General features: G+C 38.6%; 1 protein-coding gene across 11 annotated transcripts in view; it reads left to right on the top strand.

Annotated features, from left to right (window-relative positions):
* Window positions 1–25,264, top strand: part of LOC132122732 (unconventional myosin-XVIIIa-like) — a 102,457-nt gene that overhangs the window by 64,609 nt on the left and 12,584 nt on the right. For all 11 annotated transcript variants that reach the window (XM_059533090.1, XM_059533089.1, XM_059533091.1 and 8 more), the window contains 17 exons: window positions 240–477; window positions 976–1,085; window positions 2,494–2,559; window positions 6,107–6,235; window positions 10,764–10,907; window positions 11,746–11,835; window positions 13,018–13,137; window positions 13,519–13,630; window positions 14,774–14,901; window positions 15,429–15,583; window positions 17,701–17,824; window positions 17,960–18,160; window positions 18,641–18,751; window positions 20,357–20,461; window positions 21,287–21,433; window positions 21,531–21,644; window positions 24,080–24,196. In XM_059533090.1, coding sequence (XP_059389073.1) covers window positions 240–477; window positions 976–1,085; window positions 2,494–2,559; window positions 6,107–6,235; window positions 10,764–10,907; window positions 11,746–11,835; window positions 13,018–13,137; window positions 13,519–13,630; window positions 14,774–14,901; window positions 15,429–15,583; window positions 17,701–17,824; window positions 17,960–18,160; window positions 18,641–18,751; window positions 20,357–20,461; window positions 21,287–21,433; window positions 21,531–21,644; window positions 24,080–24,196 — 2,211 coding nt within the window. The remainder of the gene's footprint in view (window positions 1–239; window positions 478–975; window positions 1,086–2,493; window positions 2,560–6,106; window positions 6,236–10,763; window positions 10,908–11,745; window positions 11,836–13,017; window positions 13,138–13,518; window positions 13,631–14,773; window positions 14,902–15,428; window positions 15,584–17,700; window positions 17,825–17,959; window positions 18,161–18,640; window positions 18,752–20,356; window positions 20,462–21,286; window positions 21,434–21,530; window positions 21,645–24,079; window positions 24,197–25,264) is intronic.

Here is a 25,264-nt window from a genome sequence, read left to right as displayed (position 1 = left end):
TTACTTTAAAGATAAATAATTCTAAAATGAAAAAGTAACCTGTGAAATAAAAGTCCTGGCACTATCAAAATAAAAGTCACACGTCCACTTTTCAGCCAAATAGAAAAAAACATACCGGCAAATAATTGAAAAATGTCAAATATCAAGCACTAATTGTAACCCATTAGTGTCAGAAAATCTTATAATATGGTCAAACAGCTTTTTTGAACTTAATGTGACTATGTTGTGTTTTCCTGTAGGATGCACTGATAGACACAGTGAGGCGGTCCAGGGTGCACTTCGTGCACTGTCTGCTGCCTAAAGCAGAGACTTCAGCCGGGGATTTGAAGGTGCTGGGAGGACCCTCATCTCGCTCTGGGGAGATAGATGCACATGGAGAAAGCTGCGACAACGGCCTCATGCAGTTGGATGTGTGCTTGCTTCGGGCGCAGCTCCGTGGGTCCAAACTGCTTGACGCCCTCCGCATCTACCGCCAAGGTTAGAGTTAAAAAAAAACCAAGGGATTTAAAACATAAGATAAAACAACTGAATGACCCTGGTTATCGATTTATGACCTTTATTTTGTTGAGAATGTAGAAAAATGTCTGAAGAGAGGAAAGATTTAAAAGTTCAGATTTTCCATGCAGGTTTGACTTTTCCGAAAATCGCATTTTCCTTACAGGGTTTGTTGACCTTTGTAGGGCTTATGTGGCCAGATGCTACGTAGTATTCTAGATGCCATTTTTTTATTCTTGGAGACGTTCATGGGTTTATTTTTTGAAAACATTGCAGTGAAATCAGCAAAATGTCACTGGAAACTGTTTTGACACATTTCAGCCTAAAGCCCCGAGTAAGCAGAACATTCTCAAGATAAGCAGCTGCCCAGTGCCCTTATCATTGCTCTCTGCTGAACCTCCACAGACCCTGTAGCTTCCTAGAATCACACATGTCCTTCTCCTGTAACGCTCCTGTCGTTCGGCTCTCCCTTTCCTCAAGGTTATCCCGATCATTTGGTTTTTTCGGAGTTCCGTCGTCGCTTTGATGTGCTGACTCCCCACCTGACGAAGAAGCATGGGCGGAACTACATTGTAACCGATGAGAGAAGAGTGAGTGTCCTTTTATTTGTGTTTGTGAGTGTGTTGTTTCTCTGAGCGCAGTTTGGCTCCTCCTTCATGAGCTGCTCTTCCATGTAATTGATTATGACAATGCTCAGTGCAGAGAGCTGTGTTGTTGTACACATCTTTTTCCCCTTAATCTCGGCTCTGCTCTGGTGACAGGGCAGTAAAGGCTTTAATCAGGGCCCAAAGTGACGACTCTATCAGTGGCATCCTGTCCTATCGCATCCTCTGCATCTGTTATTGAGTCTACAAAGACCCGTAATATCCTAATGTGAACTTCATGTGAACATTAAAGGGGTCATATGATGCGATTTTAAATTAAGAGTGTTACAATCTCTTGGTGCAAAAAGTAGATCTATTTAACTGAATATAGGTTTCTCATGACACTTTGTTCTAAAGGTGTATGCTTAAATGCGTTATTAGCTTTTTGACAAATAGTAATAGCAATAGTAATGTACCAATATACTAAACTAAAAAATATATATTTTTTATTATTATTATTTTTATATAGTTATTTATTTTTTATTATTTTGCATGAATGGGCCAGAGAATGAACTAAATTGTAGTTTAATTCAATTTTAAATGTTGTTTTATTTTATTTTAATTATTTATTATTAAGGAAAATGATCTACAATAAAATATCATTTGAATTAAATTACAGTGGATATTATTTTATTTTATAGTATGAATGGACTAGAGAGTAAAGGAAAATAATATAAAATATAGTTTTTATTAAATTTTCTTAGTCCCAGTTCCCATACTTTCTTTTTGTTGTTTTTATGTACTACTTTTGACTGGTACTGTATGTATATTATCTGTTTATGCCACATGTAATATGCCAGCATTAGAACATGTTACAGGCTCAAATATATGTATTTCAGGAGAGTGATCTTTGCTTGCATGTTGCTTTAGCTATGTTTTTCAAAGGTCTCTCTTTGGTAACTAATTCTCAGCAGATTCCCCAATTAGACCTGTGATATATCTGCCACTGCTGAGTCTGAGACGTGGCTTTTGGCTGGTCTCTCACCACTGAACAGGTTCTCCAGACAGCTCCTGTGCCCCTGCAGAGAGCACTCAATACCTCCTTGTGCTTTTAGCTCAAACTCTAGCCATTAGTCATCAGTCCACCAAGATTTTTTTAATCCCCTGCCATGTTATTATTTGCCTGACATCTTGTCAGGTAGAAAGCACTCATGGGTGAGTGGAAGAGAGGGTTCAGACATTAAGATAGTTGTTTGCGACCCAGTTTCCCCAAGGTGGCTTACCTTTTGGGCAGAAAGAGTACCCCAGTCAGCACTCTGTCTACTTGGTGCCCTGCAGAGGTGGACGACACACTATATCTTAATTTTTGTTTCACTGTTTTATGCATCCGTTTCTTTCTCTCTGTGGGTTTCAGGCTGTGGAAGAGCTGCTGGAGTCTCTTGAGCTGGAAAAAAGCAGTTATCACATGGGTTTGAGCAGGGTAAGTCATACCTCACAATACTTGTACTAAACGTTAAAAACGATAATGTAGCTTGTGGTGTTAGACCCAGAAGTGCGTCATTACCTGCAATACTTAAGTTATTCATTCTAGCCGGCAGAGATTTTATGTAATTTAGTTGTCTGGAATTAAATGTTCCAACACGCTAACTAGGATTTTACAAAAAAAAAATATAAAAATAGTTAAGATTGCGATTACAGAAAAGCGTTTATACACATCATGTCGGGTACTCCTGTTGCATCTATTTACAATGTGTTTTGTAGCAGCTAAACATTGTAACCAGTCACAGACGTATCTGTTGCTTTTAAGATTGGGGGATTTGAACTCTTGACATCTGGCAACTACAACCAATGAAAGCTTGTGGCTTGAAACACAAATGGTTTTCAGGATTTTCAAGTTTTCAGGATAAATGTTCAGTGGGCAGATAACACAGATGATTTTGTTTAATAAATGGAGAGAAGCCAAAATCACGATCACAATTAAAATATGATTTATTGTGCAGTCCTATCCGAACTGAAACAACACTTAAGTAATTTGAGCTAAATTATGACACTATTGTTATCTTCATTGTTGATTCCATAACTGATTCTGCTATTTTCCTGTTTATCACTTTGAAGCTGCTTTGACAAAATCTATTGTATAAAGTTTTATAGAAATAAAGGTGACTTGACTTGTTGATTGCACGGATGACTTAGCCAATCAGTGAGCAAAAAAAAAAAACAGGTGCATGTTTTTACTCTTGTTCATGGGACACCAAAAATGAGTCACAAACATCACCTGGTATAGAATGGAAGCAAAAAGTATTGTTGTCAATTTGGAAATCATTGATTATAATGGGAGCATTCATGTAATTCAGAACTTGGGCAGTCAGTGAGCTCACACTGAACTGCTATCAATCCAAATGAATTATTTCACAATATCGGGGTTAGAAAATCAACAGTTGTGTTTTTTGTCATAATCATGAATCTCTTAAAGCATCTTAAAAAGAAAGAAAGACTTCACATATTCGGTCTCTCTATGTTATGGATCATGGCATTGAGTTTGTGGCATACAGATTCAGCCTGAGTCACAAGGATCAGTTCCAAACAGATGGCATGATTTCCATTTAGATTACCGAAACATTCGCTTCTTCTACACCTCTTAGACACAGACTTTAATCCACTCTGCTGCTGTGCTCACATCTGGATGGAAAGTTCTGCAAGGTGGGCTTCAGCCAAAAAGACTCGTCATCTTTTCTCCCATCGTGAAGCACTGTGCTCTGGGACGACGCTTTACCCAGAATGCTAAGCTGCAGATTGGACATGGCTGGCACCGTTGGCAGGCCTCATTGGCGGGCATGTTGGAGCGAGAAAGACAATTATTCTGATGTTTTCTGAGATTGCATGAGCCAAGCTGAAAGGTTGTGCTATTGCACACTGGGTCTCCCCTGAACTTCAAACGATTAAAGCAGAATTCCTTTTGTGCATCTTCTCTAGATGATAGATTGATTCTGGCGAGGCACTGGCTTGCTTTGTTTGATTTACTCTGGCTTTGGCGCACGACGATAACTCACTACAAACACCAATCAGCCCAGCAAGATATTGTGCTTCCAGACAAAGAACAGAAGCCTGGAGAAAGAGCCAGAATAATGACTTTCTGATAAATAACTGATTATATAAATGGGAATGGAGAAAAATGTGTCCAGGAAATACACAAATGATTTGTTCACGGCCATCATTTTTGAATTCTGCTACAGTGTAGAGATTCGCACCATTGATTCTATATACAGTGGCCATTTTATTTTATTTTATATTTGTAAAATAATAGGGGTGTTATTAATGTATTTATTAGTATTTGTTGCATTTGATATATATTTATTTTATTTTGATATGTAGGGCCTTTCTTTCTTTTTGGAGTCGGAGTAGATGTGTTCAAGATCCTCAGCAATCATGAACTCCCTCCACTGCTTATTGAAAACAGTCATTATACAGTTTCCACCTTAGTACAATACATCCATCCAAATCACAGACTCCCCCACAGACTTGCACACAAGCTGCTCTCTTTGCACTCCTCCATCACCATTTGTATCCCTTCTTTTCATGAGGAATGTCATTCTCTTGGTCTCCATGGAAAATGCTGCTATTTGACCCCCATGAAAGGACCTTTCCACCATGCTGACCTTTGGTGCTCTTGTTGGAAAAGACTGCCGAATCACAGGCCTGCTGGGTGAATGTCATGGGGTGACTTGGCTAACAAGCAGCCGCACTCAATAGAGACATTTCTGAAAACTATCATCATGCTCTTCAAGTGAATGCTGCCAATAGTCTCTTAGGATGATATAATCCAATAATATCGTGTTTCACACATGCTCCCTGATGCTGTAGTTGTGAGTATTTTAGCATCTCCACCTAATCTTACATTCGACTCGAGAGGATCATGAATGAAGTTCTCGTTTGGGTGATATCAGGCCTTTTTTGCAGCATATCTTCTCTGACATTGAGAAATGAAACTCAATTTTCCCTTGCTACTCTCCTGAGGTGGAGGGGTCCCTCTATGATATTACACCTGCCTGAAAGCAAATAAGTGTGTGTGTTTGTGTGTGTGTGTGTGTGTGTGTGTATTGGCTGCCCAGCAGGTACCTCAGTCCTGATGTTCTAATTTACGGGGTTGTAAAGGGTTGTGGGGAGCAATTCAGGGAAACGTATTGTCCTTTATTTTTATTTTTGGTTCCATTGAGTTGGCAGTTGAACGCCGTGGGGTCTGAAAGCTGTCAAACTTTACATGAATATGGAATCATTTCATAACACTCCATTCTCCCCTATGATCTGATGCTTGGAGCTCAGAGAGATTGCCTCCTGTAATAACAATAACAGAGGCTCTACATCACTGAAAGGCTCTGGCTGCCTTTGATGTAAAAAGGAAGATTATACTGCAGAGCTGCTCCAGATAAAGGCTCAATCAAGAGGCATTTGTTGCCATTGCCTCAGATGAGTAGTAATTGCAGCTGTGGACTCTCATCCTCCCTTCTCTCTCTCTCTCTCTCTCTCTAAATATATATATATATATATATATATATATGTGTATATCGCAAATCAGTTTCCCAAAGCATTACTTCTTTCCAGCATAGGCTCTCAGGTACACCCCAGATCTGGTTCAGAATTTAATTAGGATTCTGCTCATCTAGATTAATCCATCTTTAAAACGAATAAAATGCTAATGCAATTAGAACATGTCCACAGAATTTGACGAATGCACGTCTGGTAAAAATACAAGGTCCACTTCCCTCAAATTTCTCTGATTAAATGGCCTAACGGATTAGGATTACGAGGTGTTAATCCAACTCAATTTGACACCACCACCACAGAGCGGAAAATTAAAAGTAAACAGAGCATGGGTTTAGACGAAGTCCTCACACTTTCACACAGGGTGACTGCAGAACTTATTTACAGGAATGGAAAATCTTGACTGAAAAAAATATGTGACTGTGAAATATATATATAGGTTAGAAAGTTTGTTCTATTTCCAGTTTCTCATGGTGGTCTATTTGCAGGTGTTCTTCAGAGCAGGTGTTTTGGCTAAATTAGAGGAAAACCGAGATATCCAGACCAGACGCAACATCACCCTGTTTCAGGCTGCATGCAGGGGCTACCTGGCCCGACAGGCCTTCAAGAAGCGGAAGGTAAGTTCTCTTTATCTTCTCTTTACCTTATAAAAAATAATTCATGCTGTAAACAATATACATACCACTGAAATATTAAAGACATTTTAAGACACGTTTTGTCCCACCAGAGTGGAAATGTTTTTGTGTTTGAGCCTCTCTTTTCCGCTCCCTGTCAGAGCTCTCAGAGCTTGAGTTCATTTGTCGTTCAGTTTGTCTCCGAGTCCATGAGGTTGTCGTTGCTGTCTTGGGAAAATCCCTCTGGCTGTGGCCCCTGCTGACAGATAACATTCAATCAGTGCATCTCCGGGGAAGAAGCCACCTGCCCCACTGCCCTCCATCCGCCTATCGATTCTTCCGCCACTGAGTGCCTTACACTCTTGCCTGCCCCCTCTCTGTCCATTAATTTCTGCTTTGCAACTCACTCTGCCCCTTTTTGGGTGTAAGCCCTGGTGTCTTCTATTTGGTTCTGTCTTCCTTTCAGTCTCTGATCCTTTGTGCTCTATTCTCATTTTCTCACTTCCACACTCACACTACCCTCAGTGGGATGGGCTCAGGATATGAGGGCCGGTCCTATAGTTGCCTGTGTCTCTGTCTCCTGAGTAGCCTTGGCCCCTGTCTCAGTAAAGTTTGCGTGAAAGGAGGAGGTGGGCTCGATGTAACTCCTCACGCTGCTGTTGGCCCTCGGTGGTCAGCTGTCTTGCCTCATCAACATCATCCACTTCCTCGTTCAGCGTTGCACAGAAACCAAAAAGGCTTTCCTTGGCGAGTCTTTGTTTTCAGGTTACCTCAGAGCTCCTGACAAGGAGACAAGACTGTTTACTGGATGTTTTCCTGTAAGTAAAAGGAGCTTGAATGAGGTTGTTTGCACTTGTTGACTGTTGTTGGTATCGTAGATGTTAGTAGGGGTTGTTTTCTTCATTTAGACCCTGTTCTTTTGCTTTTGTTGTTTAGCAGGGCCCCTTGTAAGGCATCTTTTGTAACACTGATTTGTAGGTGAGCTGCTTTATAGCCGTTGCCATAAAAGATGTCTTGTGTACCTCTAGATTTGTTTGACTTCTTTTAAGAAGTCCTTGACTAAGTACTGCAGCTTTGCATTTGCTGGCAGGGTCACTGTTATTTTGTTATTTCGTGTAGGGATTTGTACTGGACTGTTGCTGTAGAAAGTGTCTTCATGGGCTGGAACCTCAGACACCCATGGACTTGTCAGTCACTATGTAATGAATGCAGACTCTTTCTTTTTCTGACAAGCTCTAATCTGATTTCTGGGAGTCAAGGTTCACAAATAAGTGATGTTGAGAAGTAAATAATCTGATATCAGATGTTTTTTTTGTCTACAACCTGCCACAAGTGGACATTCTGTCTTTTTTATTATTTAATTAAAATACTGTATTAACATGTCTTACTTTTGCACTACCTTTAAACATTTTGGGGTAAGATGTTTTTTTAATAATGTGACAAAATATTTATATTTCAAATAAATGCTTTACTTGTCAAATAAAAAAAAAAATGCATCAAGGATTAATAAAAGAATGTTTCTTGTCCAGCAAATCAGCATTATTAGAATGATTTCTGAAGGATCATGTGGCACTCAAGACTTGAGTAATGGCTGCTTAAAAATGAAGCCTTACAATCATAGGAATACATATTTAAATATGTTACAAAATAGAAAACAATTATTTTAAATTATAATAATATTTCACTGTGTTTTTGTCAAATAAATGCAGCCTTGATGAGCATCGAAGACTTGAAAAATTGCATATTATTAATATTATAGTAGACCTATGGTCAGTTATTTTACATGTAATTAAATGGCCTTTTCCAAGCTGTTGTGTATTTCTTGGCTAGAATAATCTGCTAATTAAATCAATTACACTGAAAATAAAATGTCTGGTTATGTGACACTACAAAGGCCTGTGACCTAGTGATGAAAACCGTTTTGGACAGAATCTCAGTATCATATCCTCTTCCAAATCTAAAAAAGTCGGTGGAAAGTGGAAGTGGAAAGACCTAAATGTGTGATGGAGTCATTTCTGTTTTATAGGATGTATTTAATAATCTCAAGACAAGAAGCGTTGAGTTGCATTGTTATGGCAGATCCCTGAGAGACAGTCATGGTGGAACTGGCTTCCTCTTGCAAACCACAGTGCAAAATCAATTTGTCCCTCAGATCGATAATAGAGGGATCTCAGCTCCTTGAAGTCTGTTCCAGTTTTAGAGTGCGTTCTAAGCCTTTAGTCCCTCCAGATTTCTCTGTCTTTCCTCTCTCCTTCTTTCTGTTTGTCTCTGTGGGGGGGCATCTGAAAGGAGAACAACTCCACGTGGGCTTCTTTGAAGCTAGCTGGCTCCTCCCCAAGTTTCTTTGACGTTCAGCGGAAATGACAGTAGAGGGAGCTGGGAATTTCACGAATGCCAATCGAGTGTCTAATTAACTCATTGCCCAAAGACACAAGCTTTCACTCCAAGTGTGAACAGGTGCCCTAGCAGAAATGTGTGAGTGCGCTCAGATGTCCTTGTGTTCATACGCGTGGATGAATGCCACCTGCTGATCCATATTCAAATTCACACCACACACCTGTTGGAAGGGTTGTGGCCAATTTAGTTGGAGTCGCATCCTTTTGTACGTTCCTCCTGCCAGGCTCCAGGGCTCACAGGCACCATTTCCTCCAGACTGCTATGTTAATTAGGAAGATTTTCCTGATTTCACCATCTCTTACAAGCTGTTTAGATGGCTGTTTGTGGCATTTGTTGTGGTCAAATTGTGGCAAATGAGCTGGGGTGCATATGTCAGCCACGCGTCGCCTCTGTTCTGTGCCAATGCTTTCTCGCCGTGACAAATTAGACGTGGCTCGAATGCAACATGCGTAGGCTCGGCTCCCTTAATGTGCTGAATTGGGCCTGTCTAATTGGGTTTTCATATAATCCTCTATTATTTGAATCGTCCCTGTTCCTGCAGCATGTAAATCTTATGCAGGGTTTAAATCAGCTGCCAAGTAGTATTGAAGTTTAATTGAATTACTCAAAGGAGCTTGGGGCTTTTGCTTCGAGCTGCATTTCTACACAGTTGGTACGACTCCAGAATCACTCCTCTGTATAGCCTTCTGACAGCCTCATTGAAGAAAATGTGTTTGTTTTCCATTTCTTCTTCTTGTGATCAACACCAGTAATGGGAGCATTGCCGAGGGTTAGATTTTAAGCCATTTTTACGTCCACTTGATGGAGTAGAGCAGTGTTTTTCCAAACTGAGTCTAGAGTGGATATAAGTGGGTTGCACACTGAGAGGTGTGAGATGACTGACTGAGGAGAAATATGAAAAAATTAAAGTTCTCAACATTAATTAATTTGTGTGGTTGGCATATGAAATATGACATAGTCTGATTTATGAACAACTGACTCTCAGTCGGTTATATATAGATATAGATATAGATATATAAATATAGATATAGATATATAGATAGATATAGATATATAGATATAGATATATAGATATAGATATATAGATATATTTAGATATTCAAATCTATATCTATATATATATTTATAAGCTGACCTTTCCAATGTAATGAATAAAATGTAAAAATAAGTGAATCAAAGAAAATATTTTTTAAATAATTAATTCATTTTTGTAAATATTACATTTAAATATTTCCTGCATATTAAATTAAATGTGATTTAATTTGAAAACACTGTGAAATTGAGAAATAGACCCACCCAATGTGATGAATAAAATATTAAAATAATGAAAGAAATGAAAGAAATTGCTATTTTAAGTGTGTGTGTATGTGTGTGTGTATATATATATATATATATATATAAATGTAACAATTTTTTTTCATAATATTGCATTTAAACACTTCCTAAATATTCAATTAAATTTAATATGATAACATTTTTAAATTCATAATTAGTCCTATCCTATGTAATAAATAAAATGTAATATATGTGTGTATATATATATATATATATATATATATATATATATATATATATATATATATATATATATATATATATATATATATATTAGTAAATATTTTTTATTCATTTTTTTACATTAAATTATTTCCCCTAAATTTTACTTTGTAAATATTTTACAAATATTATTATATTTAATAATAAAGTTGAATCTTTTTAATAATAATATTAGTTTTTAAATACTATAATTTAGTTTTAAATAATAAATATTTTTTCTCATATTTTACTACAAAACATTTTGCTGGATCTTGAGGCTATGCCTCACTAGATGGTTCTTACGTGTAAACATCCAGGAAACCCTGGAGTCCATAGTCATACCCTCAGGCTTCTTGTGGACCATACTGTGGACGTCCTGGAGCTGAAAAGGTCCATTCAGTGCTGGTTCTCCCAAGGGAAGCTCTTTGACTGTGGGGGCCTGGGCCTCCAGACACAGGCTTGCTATTTTCCATCTGGCCTCTGATTGGTTTGAAGTAACTGTACTTAAAAAGCACAGGACCTAAAGACCTGACAATTTCTCACTAGCACAGCGGTAGGAAGAACATGCAGCCATAAACACAATGTCTCTGTTTTTCAGATCCAGGACTTGGCAATCCGCTGCATCCAGAAAAACATCAAGAAGAACCGGGGTGTGAAAGGCTGGCCTTGGTGGAAGGTCTTCACCACCGTCCATCCTCTCATCGAGGTTCAGCTTACAGAGGAACAGATCCGCGGAAAAGATGTAAGCACCCATCATCTTTGCTAACCACTTCAAATGCTTTAAATAGGCATGTCATGTACAGGTTTTGCCTTTTGACAATAGTACAGCTGAATTTAAAGCCCATCTGTGTGGCTTTTAATGCCCCCCTTGGTTTTCTCCGTCCCTCCTAAATTCAGCTGCAGCTCTGTTGCACCCAAAGCGCTGTCTCTTTGATAACTTTCTCTGCGGCTTTGCCTCAATCCGAGTGTTTGTAGAGTTGTGTGTGTGTTTGTGAGTGGGGAGAGTGGCAGGGTGTGTATGCATACATTACCTATGTAGCTGGCTGGATCAAAAGCAACTCTGCTTCCCGCGGGAAGTGCATTAGCATGTCACAGAGTGTGCGCTTGCGCATGTGTGTGGGTTTCGTCTGCTGGGCCACTTCCCGCTGAGTGCTTGTGTAGCCATGCAGTCAGGCATGCTCCTGCGAGAGACCTACGGGTGCTGACACTGCCTCCAAACCGCCGGCTTTTAAAAAAACAAACACACAGTCACTATCTCCTTTGCACAAACAGCCTTCAGAGCTGTAACCAATTGGCTGTAGCCTGCAGTTCTCTCAAGTTAGCAAAAGAAAAGTTTAAGAAAGGAGGAGGTTTGTGGTAGCAGAGTCTGAACAGGACAGACTTTCTACCTGACAGTCTGTCATTCTGTTACCATTTCTAATTTATCTCACCTGTCTATCTCTATACTCCGCTAAATATTGTGGATGTCATAGTGTCTCAATGTCTGACTGTCTGTGGTCATTTCTCTTCATATCAGCTGAATTCTTGTCATCCTATCTTTCTGGCTGTCTTATTGTTTTCATCTGGTTGTCTGTCTTTAGGAGGAAATTCAGCAACTCAAGTTGAAGCTGGAAAAAGTGGAGAAGGAGAGGAATGAGTTGAGACTCAATAGTGACCGACTGGAAAGCAAGGTTAGTGCTGAAATTCAATTCACTTCAAATTAAATTTAGATTGACTTCAAATTGACTTCAGATTCAATTCAAATTCAGTTGAAAGAAACTTGGTTGTTTTAACAAGTTTATCACATACCAAAATTTCAGTTAGCGAAAGTGACATGACATATAGCCAAGTATGGTGTCCTCTGCATTTAACCCACCCAAGTGCACCCACACTGTAGTGAGTAGTACACACACACACACACACACACACACACACACCGTGAACACCCAATACCAATGGCAATCGAATTTCATGATTCCTGATAAGAAATTTAAATTTAGATTAAAAAACAGCAAAAATAAATGGGGTTACACCAAGTAATTCATTTTATTTAAGAAAAGTAACACACTAATATAACTATTTTCATTTAAAAAGTTACATATTCATATAAATATTAACAAATAAAACCAATGCCATTAAATAAATTATTCAAGAAAACAGTAAAGTATTATTATACAATAATATTGAAAATTTAAATAATGTAATTTATTATTTACATTAATTTATATAATATTGATATATATGAATAATATTTTATATAATTAAATAGTAAACATTTAATATATATAGTTCAGGTGATATATAGATTTTTACACAATAATAATTTATTATTCAAGTAAGCAAAAGTAACTTATTTGTTGTAAAAACAACAACAACAACTAAAAACAGTATATATCTAAAAACAATTGAACTAAGACAAAAATTAATTAAAAGCTAGTATACAAATTCTTATAGTATTTGAACATTCAGCAAGGGCAAAAAAACTAAATTAAATGACTGCCATCTTCAAGTTCTTGATTATTAGATACTAAGAGCTTTTTGTCTTCTGAATATTGTTGTTAATAAATAATAAACAGAGATAGGTCTTAAAGAATAAAATGACTCTTCAAGTATAACACATCTTTACATTTAAATGTCCAATATAAGGCATCCATAATAAGATTCCAATATAAAGTTATTATGACACCTATACTAGTATTACATCAAAATAATAATACAAAATCACACCCCCACACACAAAAAATCAATCATATGTGTGTGATAATACAGATGTGAAGTGCGGCATATGTGTGTGAGATGAGCTCATACACTATTCTAAAGTTTGCATGGAGCAAGTGTGACACATCTAGTGGACGCACACTTGTGTGTTTCAGATCGCAGAACTGTCATCAGAGCTTGCAGATGAGCGCAACACGGGCGAATCTGCCTCGCAACTTCTGGAGTCTGAGACCTCGGAGAGACTGAGGCTAGAGAAAGACATGAAGGATCTACAGGTACCACACACACACTTCTGAACAGAAACCACCTTTTGACTTAATGGTTTTCTGAGGAAATCTCCTCATGCCTGAAATAGATATTTTCTGACAATGCATAGACAGTGGAGTTCATGCAGCAGAGCGAGAGCCGTATACAGCTTGTGTCGTCTCATATTAAATATCAATGTGAAAGACGTAGTGTGTGTGAGCAAGAGACTGCAGTTGTTTGTCTCTGAATGCCTGGTGTGTGCATGTTTGTGTCTCTTAGACTCAAGGTTGCCTGTGTGAGCAGATGATCTGAGTATTTCCCTGCAGAAGAGAGAGTTGATGTGCTCTGCGTCTGTGTGTGTGTGTGTGTGTGTGTGTGTGTGTGTGTGTGTGTGTGTGTTTGCGTGTCAGGCCAAGTTTGACACCATGAAGAAACAGACGGAGTCTATGGAGATGGAGGTGATGGAGGCACGACTCATACATGCATCAGAGCTCAACGAGGAAATGGATGACGATGACACAGGTGAGTTTGTGACTTCACTTCCTGGACCGAGCGAGTTTGGAATCGAACGTATAATGGGGTCTCAGTGAAAGGGAATTCCCTCATGATCTCTGAGCTTTCAACAAAAGCTATCACAGCCCTCATGAATCATTTTAGCAGAATTGAAGGGTTATCTGGGATGATTTCCATGAGTGTGGCGGCCCATGGCTCTCTGGTGAGGAGGAGAGCTCCAGGTGTGCTGAGCACTTCAGCGTGGCACCTCCAGACAAATGAGAAAATAATCTTTAGCACCAGAGCTGCTGCTCCTCATTAAGCTGTTTATATGGAAATGCCTGGGGGCGCTAAAAACAACAAACATCCGCGTTCTATCTCTCTCCCCGTCTCTCTCACTCTTTTTTTTTTTTATTCCTTTATACTTGTGTTTGTGGAACTTTCCATGAAGAGGGAAAATTTACCATTACCAAGAGGGCAGTGTGTTTTCGGTGAAAGCCTGATGGTGATCATACTCAGTAGTGCTCTTCTTAGAATCACTGCTGTCATGAACAGAGCTCATTTTAATGCATGTGTCAGACTGGTGACTACTTGTTCTCACCTCTGTGTCACACAGCTTATCTCTAAGGCTTAATGCTAATCCACGAACATTTGATTTATTCCACTTTCCAGCAATTACGTTCTCTAATGGTGACGTGGATTGGCTCCACTCTGCATGCTGTCGCTAAAGCCACCTCTCATATTTAATTTTCCTGCTTTGATTTATTGTGTGTATTTGCAGTTTTTCCCAGCTTGTTAGATATCTGTCATATTCGCTGAATGGGATTTTGTGTGAGCCATAATCAAAAGGATTCTGGTGAAATATCCTTGGCAGAGGTCCATACTTTAAACCTCGGCTCTCTTCAGAGAATGACCGCAGACAATCTGGCCCACAGCGTTTCATCTTGAAAATCATATTGCAATTATGATGCCAAATAATATTATGTAACTGCTTTATGATAGATATCAGACATCTCAAATTGCACCACAAACTTGAGTGCACTGAACCTGTTGAGTACTTGGACTAATTGCACTACTTCAGTTTGAAGCACTGACATATTTATTTAATTAAATAACAGCCTTTTGCATTTGAGTAAACACACGAGTCCATCTTGCAATGAATTGTGTTTTCAGGAGGAGAATGGAGGCTCAAGTATGAGAGAGCCATCAGAGAGATCGAGTTTACCAAGAAGAGACTCCAGCAAGAGTTTGATGACAAACTGGAGGTTGAACAGCAAAACAAGAGGCAGCTGGAGAGAAAGGTAAGTGACGTGACATGTGGCCAAGTATGGTGACCCATACTCAGAATTAGTGCTCTGCATTTATACCATCCAAAGTACACACGGCCATTTTGTGCTGTGGCGCCCAGAGATCAGTTGGGGGTTCAGTGCCTTGCTCAAGGGCACCTCAAGTTAAGGATGTCACACAAATAACACTGTTACACACTCATATCTTAACAGCTCTGGTTATTTTGCCAGCACCCACAAGGAATGTCTAGGAATGCATAATATTGGTTCCATATCTATTATATATTAGTCAGTATTATTTCCAGTTTTTTTCTGGAAATCAATATTGTCCTTAATTTAAATAATAGTGCATTTCTACTGACTTTATTCTACCAAACTAACCCACACATCATAAATCCTCAGACTTTACTCGTATTGTCATTGTGGTCCAACACAACAGCATGTACTGTCTCAAACTTGAATGTATTAGCTGAAACTCATACATCTAGACAAGACACGCACTGGATGGAAATATCCCCCTCAATGAGAATCTGTGTGTTTAGCTGACAGACCTGCAGGCAGACAATGAAGAGGTGCAGCGTGTGGCGCTGCAGCTGAAGAAGAAATGCCAGAGACTGACAGCCGAGCTGCAGGATACCAAACTGCACCTGGAGGGGCAGCAGAGCCGCAACCACGACCTAGAGAAGAAACAGCGCAAGTGAGTCAGACCAGATAAAGATTTATTAAGGAAATTGATTATTACACCTCTTACGGAGCACTTCATAGTGTAGCGAGATATTTGGTGCTTGAATGTCTCTTTTCCGTACCCAAAGAGACATCTCATTGGCCTAAAATCATTTTCTTTATAACTCTGTGCTTTAGTGCTAGGTATCAGTACAGCAGGGCTGCACAATTAATCGAAATTAAATCACAAAGGTGGTAAATCGCGATTAGGTAGAAGCTGCGATTGTCATGCATGTCTTTCAGTGAAGCACGGTTCTGCGATCAGCATTAATTCTCCATCCAAAGGCCAGAGGGCGCTCTCGCGCTGAAACTCTAAATACGCCTTGCAGAAGAAACCCAGGAAATCCCTACAGTGGTTGCTAAATAAACAGATTTAACTACCTTCATTGATTCAACGTGATTAATAAACACAGGACTACGACAATATATGGTTCATATGAGTTCGTCTTATTATAATTTGCATAATAAATTATATAATAATGCAATGCTAATCGACATAGGCTTTATCACTGCTTAAAATACTATGAAATATGTTGCGTGGCTTTATTCTGTGTATGAAGTCACATCATCTCACAGAAGGATGTATTTCAAATGCTCGACTGACATTATGAAGTGAGTTTGGAGTAAAAACATGTTATTAAATGTGGTATTTTCACATGCTTTCAGATGGAGCAACATTTACTACACAGCGCTGTAGTTCACCGAGAAGTTACGCAAACAGCTTTCATAATCGCTGAACGATTTCATAATTGCGTGATTAAATCGTCTGTGATTATGAACACGATTTTGCGTAACTTGTCAATGAACTTTACTGAGAAGATGCGCATGACAATCGCATTCGATTAATCGTGCACTCCTACAATACAGATTTGCTGTATTTCGATTCTGATTCACAGAACAGTTTATACAGACCAGTTTTAACTTATGTTTTAATCCCTTTATTAAAAGAAAACAGATAAGATTTATTTGTATGTGAATCAGTTCTCATACAATTAGAACGATTATAAAATCTTTATAGTTATAATTTTCCTCCTTGTTGTGAACAAGCCTTAAGAGCAGCCCACCAGGGCCTCAGTAACGAGCATCTGAAAATTAAATCTGTAAGACTATCATTACTCCGAGCAGAAGGCCGTAAGCAGAGTGACGTGGTTAGTGTGTAAAGGTGCTGCAGCTAAGCCTCTTTAGACTCTTGAGTAAACAGGCGGAGGCTGTGCCTGTCCCTGCGGAGGGGATGTGAGAAAGTCCACTCTAAATATAATGATCAGCCTGAGGCTCAGTGCAAATTTAGTCAGTAGAAGAGATGGGGGGAGGGCAAGGAGAGCGGCCCTTCATCTCTCTGTGGGGCTCAGATTAACACTAAGAGCTGCATAAGACTCATTTACGGGATCATAACAGGGCCTTGGAGAGAAGGGGGTGGAGAACGAGATAGAAAAAAATAGGGAAAACGGAAAAGAACGAATTCATTTGCCCCAAAGCGTCACGACTCCCCCCTCCTCGCTCATTGTTGCCCACTTTCAAGTTAACCCAATCAGAACACTTTTCCCTAATGCCACTCCTGACACACACGTCACACACAATACTGTAAAGCTTAGATGAGTTTTGGATTCTCAACACTCTGCTATGCTTGGCTATTTTAGGAAAAGCAGGTATGTTATTTCGTGTTGTTGTTGTTTTGTATCATGTTATTTGTCTTTGGTCACACTTTATTTTGAGGTCCAGTTCTCACTATTAACAAACCATTAACTACAAAATTTGCCTCAAGAAACTCCTTATTTTGTGCTTAATAATAGTTAGTAATGTAGTAGTTAAGTTTAGAATTAGGAATTAGAATATGGTCATGCAGAATATGTGCAACTAGTTAATTGGTCACTTTACTAAAGTGCTACTAACTTTTTTTTTTATATATTTCAGACATATTAAACTTGTACTTTTATTTTAGTTTAATGCTTGTGGAATCATTTGTGATGGTCTCAGCAGATCAGGTGCACGATGGCAGCTCGTTCCACTCCAGGAGCAGAGAGAGTAAAGCCTCTGGAAAGCATCTTTTTTTTTAGATTAAGCTTGTTGATGGTGTGAATGCAATGTCTGCAGGTTTGACTCTGAGCAGACTCAGAGTCAGGAGGAGGTGCAGAGAGAGAAGAGCCAGCGAGAGAAACTGAGCAGAGAGAAAGACATGCTGACCGGGGAAGTGTTCAGTCTTAGACAACAACTGGAGGTCAGCAACCTCTCTTATATCATCCTTCTTTGTTGTCTCTCACTCACAGACCTTTCCCGGCTGTGATGTATACGTGTCTGTGTGTGCCAAGTCCAGACTTAGTTGGGCTAAATGAGTTTTTCTCTGCTCTCTTAGGATAAGGATCTGGAGATATGTGCTGTCAATCTGAAGCTCGAGCAAATGGAGGCTGAGCTTCAAGATCTGAACTCACAGGAGTCAAAGGACGAGACGTCATTGGCCAAGGTTAAAAAGCAGCTTCGTGACCTTGAGGCAAAGGTCAAAGATCAAGAAGAAGAACTTGATGAGCAGGCTGGAACCATTCAGATGCTGGAGCAGGTAGTCAAACACTCATACATTTTTCAATCTTGGTGGGAACTTTATTAATTTTCACTAACTTTCGCAACAATTTTGTCTAAGTAAACCTATGCACAAACACACCACACTCCAACCAGCCATACTCTCGTGACATCATGTCAATAAAATAAGGATATACATTGCATTGAGCTGCATGATGTTTAATGTATTATTTCTTGGAATGATGCACTTTCTCTACGCATGCAATTTACATCTGCCGTGCGTAATATGCTAATTCATGTAAAATTAGCTGATGTGTCTCTATGAAGAAACTGTCAATACCCACAGTCTGCATACATTATAATAATAATTACAAAGCATTTTATTGGCCTGTGCGACAGTGATATTTTGCATACGTATATCTGTATGCACATAGCGCCTGTTCCAGTGGATTCCAATGCGTGCGTGCTTGCAGAAGGTGTGGATTTGTATTCACTGAGCTGTTGATGTTGTGACCTGCAGGCCAAGCTCCGTCTGGAGATGGAGATGGAGAGACTGAGACAGACGCATTCGAAAGAGATTGAGAGCAAAGACGACGAGGTGGAGGAGATCAGACAGTCCTGCAGCAAGAAGGTATGATACAGTCAACTAACTGTTATACAACAATAACTGATAATAATTATTACAACATTTGGCTTGTTAGCTTCATTGTATGAAATATTCATAATTTCATTATTGATATTATATATATACAGTGGGGATATTTGATAAAGGGGATATTTGATCCCATTATATAAAGGTTATAGATTGATTGATTGAGTGAAATAAGTATTTGATCCCCTAACAACCAGCAAGAATTCTTGCTCCCACAATTTGGTTATATGCCCATGTGGAACACAGATTAGTCGGGCCACTTTAAGAAGTTATGTCAGCTTGTTAGGTGTATAAGACACCTGTCCACATAGCCTGTATTTTCTATTCCAATCTCTGCCGCCACCATGGGCAAGTCCAAAGAGCTGTCAAAAGATGGCAGAAACAAGATTGTAGATCTGCACAAGGCTTGAATGGGCTACAAGACCATCAGCAAGAAGCTTGGTGAGAAGGAGAAGAAGACACAGGCCCGTTTAAAGTTTGCCCAAGAACATGTAAATAATTCAGAGAAGTCTTGGGAGAAAGTGCTGTGGTCAGATGAGACCAAAATGTAGCTCTTTGGCATTAACTCGACTCACTGCGTTTGGAGGGAGAGAAATGCTGACTATGACCCCAAGAACACCACTCCTAGAGTCACACAGGCTGGTGGAAACATTAGCTTTGGGGCTGTTTTTCTGCTAAGGGTACAGGAGGACTTCACCGTATTGAGGGGCAAATGGATGGGGCCATGTACTGTAAAATCTTGGAAGAGAACCTCTTTCCCTCAGCCAGAACACTGAAGATGTCTTCCAGCATGACAATGACCCGAAACATACCTCCAAGGCAACACAGGAGTGGCTCAAGAAGAAGCACATTAAGGTCATGGAGTGGCCTAATTGCTCAATTACTCATGTCGTTCAGAACCAGCAAGACCTTTGTTCATCTTTGGAACCCAAATTAAGATATTCAACAGTAAACAGAAAGACATCTGTTATGTCAAAATTATGATTACAAAAAATGTAATAATAGCCCTTTAGAGCTCAGTGTAAGTCACCAGCCAACACCACTTAAACATGCTCAGAATACTTTACAACTGGTTTCAGATGTTCAAGCATGTTCAGTTTATAACATCTTAATTGCTGATGTTCAGTTCTTATGCAGAGCTCGTTTCAACTTCTGTACAACATAAATAAACAAGACATATTCACCCATGTGTTGAATAATTTTCATTCAGCATTGTTCAGCGTAGCTCTCGTTGCAGATAGCGCCTTTCACATTTGCGGAGTGTCTTTGCTGTGGAGGTGCAGATAAGCTGAACTCATTGAGTTTTGTCTTGATGTATAATTCATGGGGCTGCTATTTTATTTTCCTCATGTATAGTTCACCTTTCTCTCCTCTTCACTTAACCAGTCAAGCTGCCAATACAGTGTATCCAATAATTACCATTCTTTCTCACAACTGAGTCCCTTGATTGACACTTGAAGGTGCTCAGAAGCATCTAAAGACACTTTTAGGGAATGTGTTTATATGCCTGGATTGACTCTTCAGGGCAAACCTACTTCTCAAAGCCCTCTATGATGTTCTGTTATTTTGCTTGTGTGTGAGCAGCTCAAGCAAATGGAGGTGCAGCTGGAGGAGGAGTATGAAGAGAAGCAGAAGGTCTTACGTGAGAGGAGAGATCTAGAAGCCAAGCTGATGAGCGCTCAAGAACAGGTACTTACTATATATACAGTACTATATCAATGTTTGAAATATGGTTTAAAATATGGTAGATAAGTAATATTGCATAGCACTTAAGTTAATTTTCTAATTTAATAAAATTTTTATTTTAGGTATTTATTTATTTTCAACAGACTTTGTTTACAGACCTGAAATAAAATGTTTGTAGCTTTTAGTTATGTATGTGTGTACGTACTCCTTTTAGCCATTCAAAAGTTTGTGGTCAGTATGTTTTTTTTCTTTTATTCAACAATAGTGCATTAAATTGATCAAAAGTGACAGTAAAGGCATTTATAATGTTATAAAAGATTGATATTTCAGACAAATTAATGAATTATTATTTATTTATTTATTAATTACCGGTATGTAAAACTTTATATTATTAAAAGAAAAGAAAGAAGTAAATTAAACATGTCATGTGACACTGAAAACTGGAGTTATGGGTGCTGAAAATTCAGCTTTGTCCTCACAGGAATAAATTACATTTTAAAATTATGATAATATTTTTAAATTTAGCTGTTTTTACTGTATTTTTAATTAATAAATGCAGCCCTGGTTGAGCATAAGAGTCTTCTTTAAAAACCAGAAAAAAATCTTACAAAACCCAGTTTTATAAACAGTGCTGTATATACATTTAAAATGTAACATCTTTCTGTAAATCACAGATCAAAAATGCTAATGACTCATTTCACACTTTTTGGGGTAAATCCAAATCATCCTTAAACTTCTGGTTTAGGACTAGCCGAGGAAATCATGTAAATAAAGGTCTTTGCTAGATTTATGTATAACCGGTATTTAAAATCTCTTTGGTGATTTCAGGTGAGCCACAGAGATGTGGAGACAGAAAAGCGTTTGAGAAAAGACCTGAAGCGCACAAAGGCCTTGCTGGCTGATGCCCAGCTCATGCTGGATCACCTGAAGAACAACGCTCCCAGCAAGAGAGAGATCGCTCAGCTCAAGAACCAGGTCTGTTTCTCAGCTCTCCTGGGCTCTGTAGTTAACACATCTTATATGACATCCGTTCAAAAACATACATTTTACTTATGTGTGCATGCCTTCACAGCTCGAGGAGTCAGAGTTCACTTGTGCTGCTGCGGTCAAAGCCCGAAAGTCAATGGAAGTGGAGATCGAGGACCTCCATGTCCAAATGGATGACATGTCTAAGTCCAAGCAGGCGGTAAGTCTGCCGGTCTTTGAGAGAGAACAAAACTGAATAGTTTAACGTATCTTTTACATTAGAGTCAGAGCAAGATCATCTCACACACACAAAGTACACCACCTGTCTTCATCCACCAGAGGTGGGAGCCAGGATGTCATTTCAATTACTTACCACGGGGAAATGATTTCCGCCCATAATAGCACATTTCTAATGTCATCCCTAATTTGAACAGGATGTATCAGCGTGAAATACATTACACTTTAATAATTCTGTCATTGATTCAGTATTATTTCAGCGTGGAGAAAATTGTGTAATTGTGTCCTCACTGTAGCGTATTATGAAGTGATATCAGGAGAGACGGATGCAGCCAAATTCTGCAGATGTTGTTCCCCTGACGCTGCCTCCATAATGTTTTTTTTTTTGGTCTCGTCGCCGCCTGTCATATTTGCTCAGCTCTCTGAAGCAAGAGACACTCTGACAGAAGGATGCAGTGAACATTTTAATTTTCTATAGAGCCGCAGCCACGCTCAAGCATTGTTTTAGTGCAGAGTGTTTGTCTGGGTTTTGCTAAACCTGTCTCTCTTCTAAATATTGTCATATTGATTAGCAAGGCTGTGATAAATGGTCTGGTCACGATCACTGTCTGATTAGGTTCAGGTTTGTCTATCACCTCTTCCCCCAAGCCAGCTCATGGATTTCCACTAGAGGATTTGAAGGTGAAGCATAGGTTTGAGACAATACACCTGCCAGATGAGTTTAAAGGTGTGAAATGGAACTGTACAGAAAATAGGGAGTATCTTTTATCAGTGCCTTGTGCTAAAAGAGAATGGAAAACTGGATTTTCATTACTATGTAGACATACTCCTGCAAAGCCCCAGAGTATTTATATCATTTATGAATATTGAAAAATGGGTTATTGAGAAATCATCATCATATTGATGTCATAACCAAAAGCACACCATCATATGACCACAAATATTTACACTACTGTTCAGACGTTGGGGGTTGGTAAGATTTAATTATTATTATTATTTGATGAAAAAAAATAAATAAAAAAATAAAATGAAATCTTTTATGCTCACCAATATTGCATTTATTTGATTAAAACAGTGATATTGTAGAATATAATTGCAGTTTAAAACAGCTCTTTTCTATTCGAATATATTATAAAATCTAATTTATTCTGTTTTATACTGTTCAGAAGTTTGGGATAGGTTAGATTTTGGTTTTGAAATCTAATGCTTACCAAGGCTGTAGTTATTTGAACAGAATTACAGTAGAAACAGTGTCAAATGTTTTTACAATTTAAATCAATGTTGAAAATAGTTGTGCCGCTTAATATATTTGTGGTAACCATGATACATTTGTTTTCCAGAAATCTTTCTTGAATGTGTAGTTCAAAAGAACAGCATTTATTTGAAATAAAAATCTATTGTATATGTATTATCATTTATTTACGGTCACTTCTAGTCAATTTAATGTGTGCTTGCTGCATAAAATTATTAATTAAAAAAATAAATCTTACTGATCCCAAACTTTAGAAGGGAATTTTCACATTTAGTGGGATTAACCAAGTCATTTAGGCCTCTTCAAAAACAGGAGGAGTGGAAATGGTGACATTTTGGAGTAATTAGGGAAACAAGTAAAATGCATAAAACAAAATTGTGTAGAATATAAAATCTTTTTTTATTTTAATTTATTTGTATTGATTTATGAAAGAGAGGGAATGAGTGAAAGAAAACGCAAGCTGTCTTCATGAGGATGTTTTTATAAAATAATGTCACTTCCTGCTTTTATGCTGACTAATTCATAAGTAATGTGTGATGTGTCTACACTTTTTGCTTTTACTAATACATTTGAAAGTTACTCAGAGATTAGCTGGCTGTATTAAGGTAATTATTATTAAATGGAATTAGACCTCTGATACTGTTTGACAGTGAAGTGTTCATCTCTAATTTGGCAGAGGGTGCTGTGTTCTCAGGGATTTATATACAGTGCAAGCAGCTTCTGTTTAGTGACGGGGTGACAGGAAAATGATCTCTTTAAGGAATTAAAAGGAGCTGGGCTTTCAGTTTGAAAATAAAGTCAGAGAGGTCAGCTGCGTGTGTTCGTGACCTGCAGAGGTTTGAGTCTTACTGTGTTAAGTCCGTTGTCTATTTGCTGCTATCTGTATCAATAAAAATAGCTATAACACGTTTGGGACCCAATCAGTTCCTGATGCAGAAATTCAAGATCTGTCCATATTTTTTTAAACCGATTATCCCCGGAAGTGCCTTGTAATATGAAAGTAAAATGGGTTGTGTGTGCCATGTCAACTAGAACATGTAATTTATCATGCCAGAATGCTGAGCATCTCAGTCAGAGTGGTTGTTTTCCATTACTCAGACATTTTTTAATTTCAGTTTGCAGTTATATTTGGGTTGGTCTTACGCTTTTGTTTGATTTTCATGCAGCTTGAGGAGCAGCTGAGTCGTTTGCAGAGGGAGAAGAATGACCTGCAGTCTCGCATGGAGGAGGATCAGGAGGACTTGAACGAACTCATGAAGAAACACAAAGCCGCCGTTGCCCAGGTAACTCTGCCTGGCACTCATGCCTGTCAGATCGCTATACAGACCTCTGTCATCATCGCACACAGAGTAGATGTGTATGTTCATTTATGTGAACATACACAAATTTAACCTGTTCCAGCATTCACAGCAAGCAAAAAGCAAAGTGCCATTGCATAGCAAGAGCGGTGTGAAACGGGCCTAAAAAGCATTTTTATTCACAGTGGTGTTGTCCTTTTTGATTATATATTTTGCCACTGTGCATATTGCATGCTACATTATTTCAGCATATTTGACATTTTTCAGTATTATTCATAGCTGTTTCTCTGCAACATGCTTCCATCATGCAAATCAAATCAACAGCATCATTTAGAATGTGCAGATAGAGCACTTTGTATTTCTCTCTTTGATTGGTTGCTCATGCCAGTGCGAAGGTGTCACTGCAGCGATTGTCATGTATTTGAGCGCGTGGGTTAATTGTCATTAAGATTGTTTTAAACACAGCATGCTGCTATGGCAGCGATGTGTAGAGATGATTGATGCATCTCCACAGACCCTAAGTAAACAGATCCTTTCCAATGGAACAGCCCTATTCCCCTTGGTTTACTTCAATAGCTCTATGGTTCATTAATGTGAGCACAGCACAGATTTTGAAAAAGTCACAATCATACTTGAGGCATTCAGACAGTCTCGTAGTTAGGGTTAGGGTTAGGGTCTCTCACTATCTCCACTCCATTTCACTCATGGTTCTTTTAACATGGCATTTATTGCTGCCATTTTTATGTGAGATGTCATTACAGACCATAAGATTGCTTGTCTGTCAGTAGCTAAATAGTTTGCAATGTACTGTAGGATATATCACCTAAATAACATGATCATAGTGAATACTGCCCATTTCTTTTGTATGTTCTCTAAATGCTGTTTTTTTAATGCTATACTAGACAGTTATGCTTGAGAAAATTAAGTCCACCTTTTATAAACAATGCAAAATTCACCATAATGACTGATGTATTTGATTCATTTTGATATTTCATACATACAGAAAAATGTGCACACTTAAAGCTATCATGTATATAGCATAACAAATTACTT

Source organism: Carassius carassius, chromosome 41 (assembly GCF_963082965.1).
Source record: "Carassius carassius chromosome 41, fCarCar2.1, whole genome shotgun sequence".
Lineage (NCBI taxonomy): Eukaryota > Metazoa > Chordata > Actinopteri > Cypriniformes > Cyprinidae > Carassius > Carassius carassius.
This window is presented reverse-complemented; position numbering and strand designations above follow the sequence as displayed.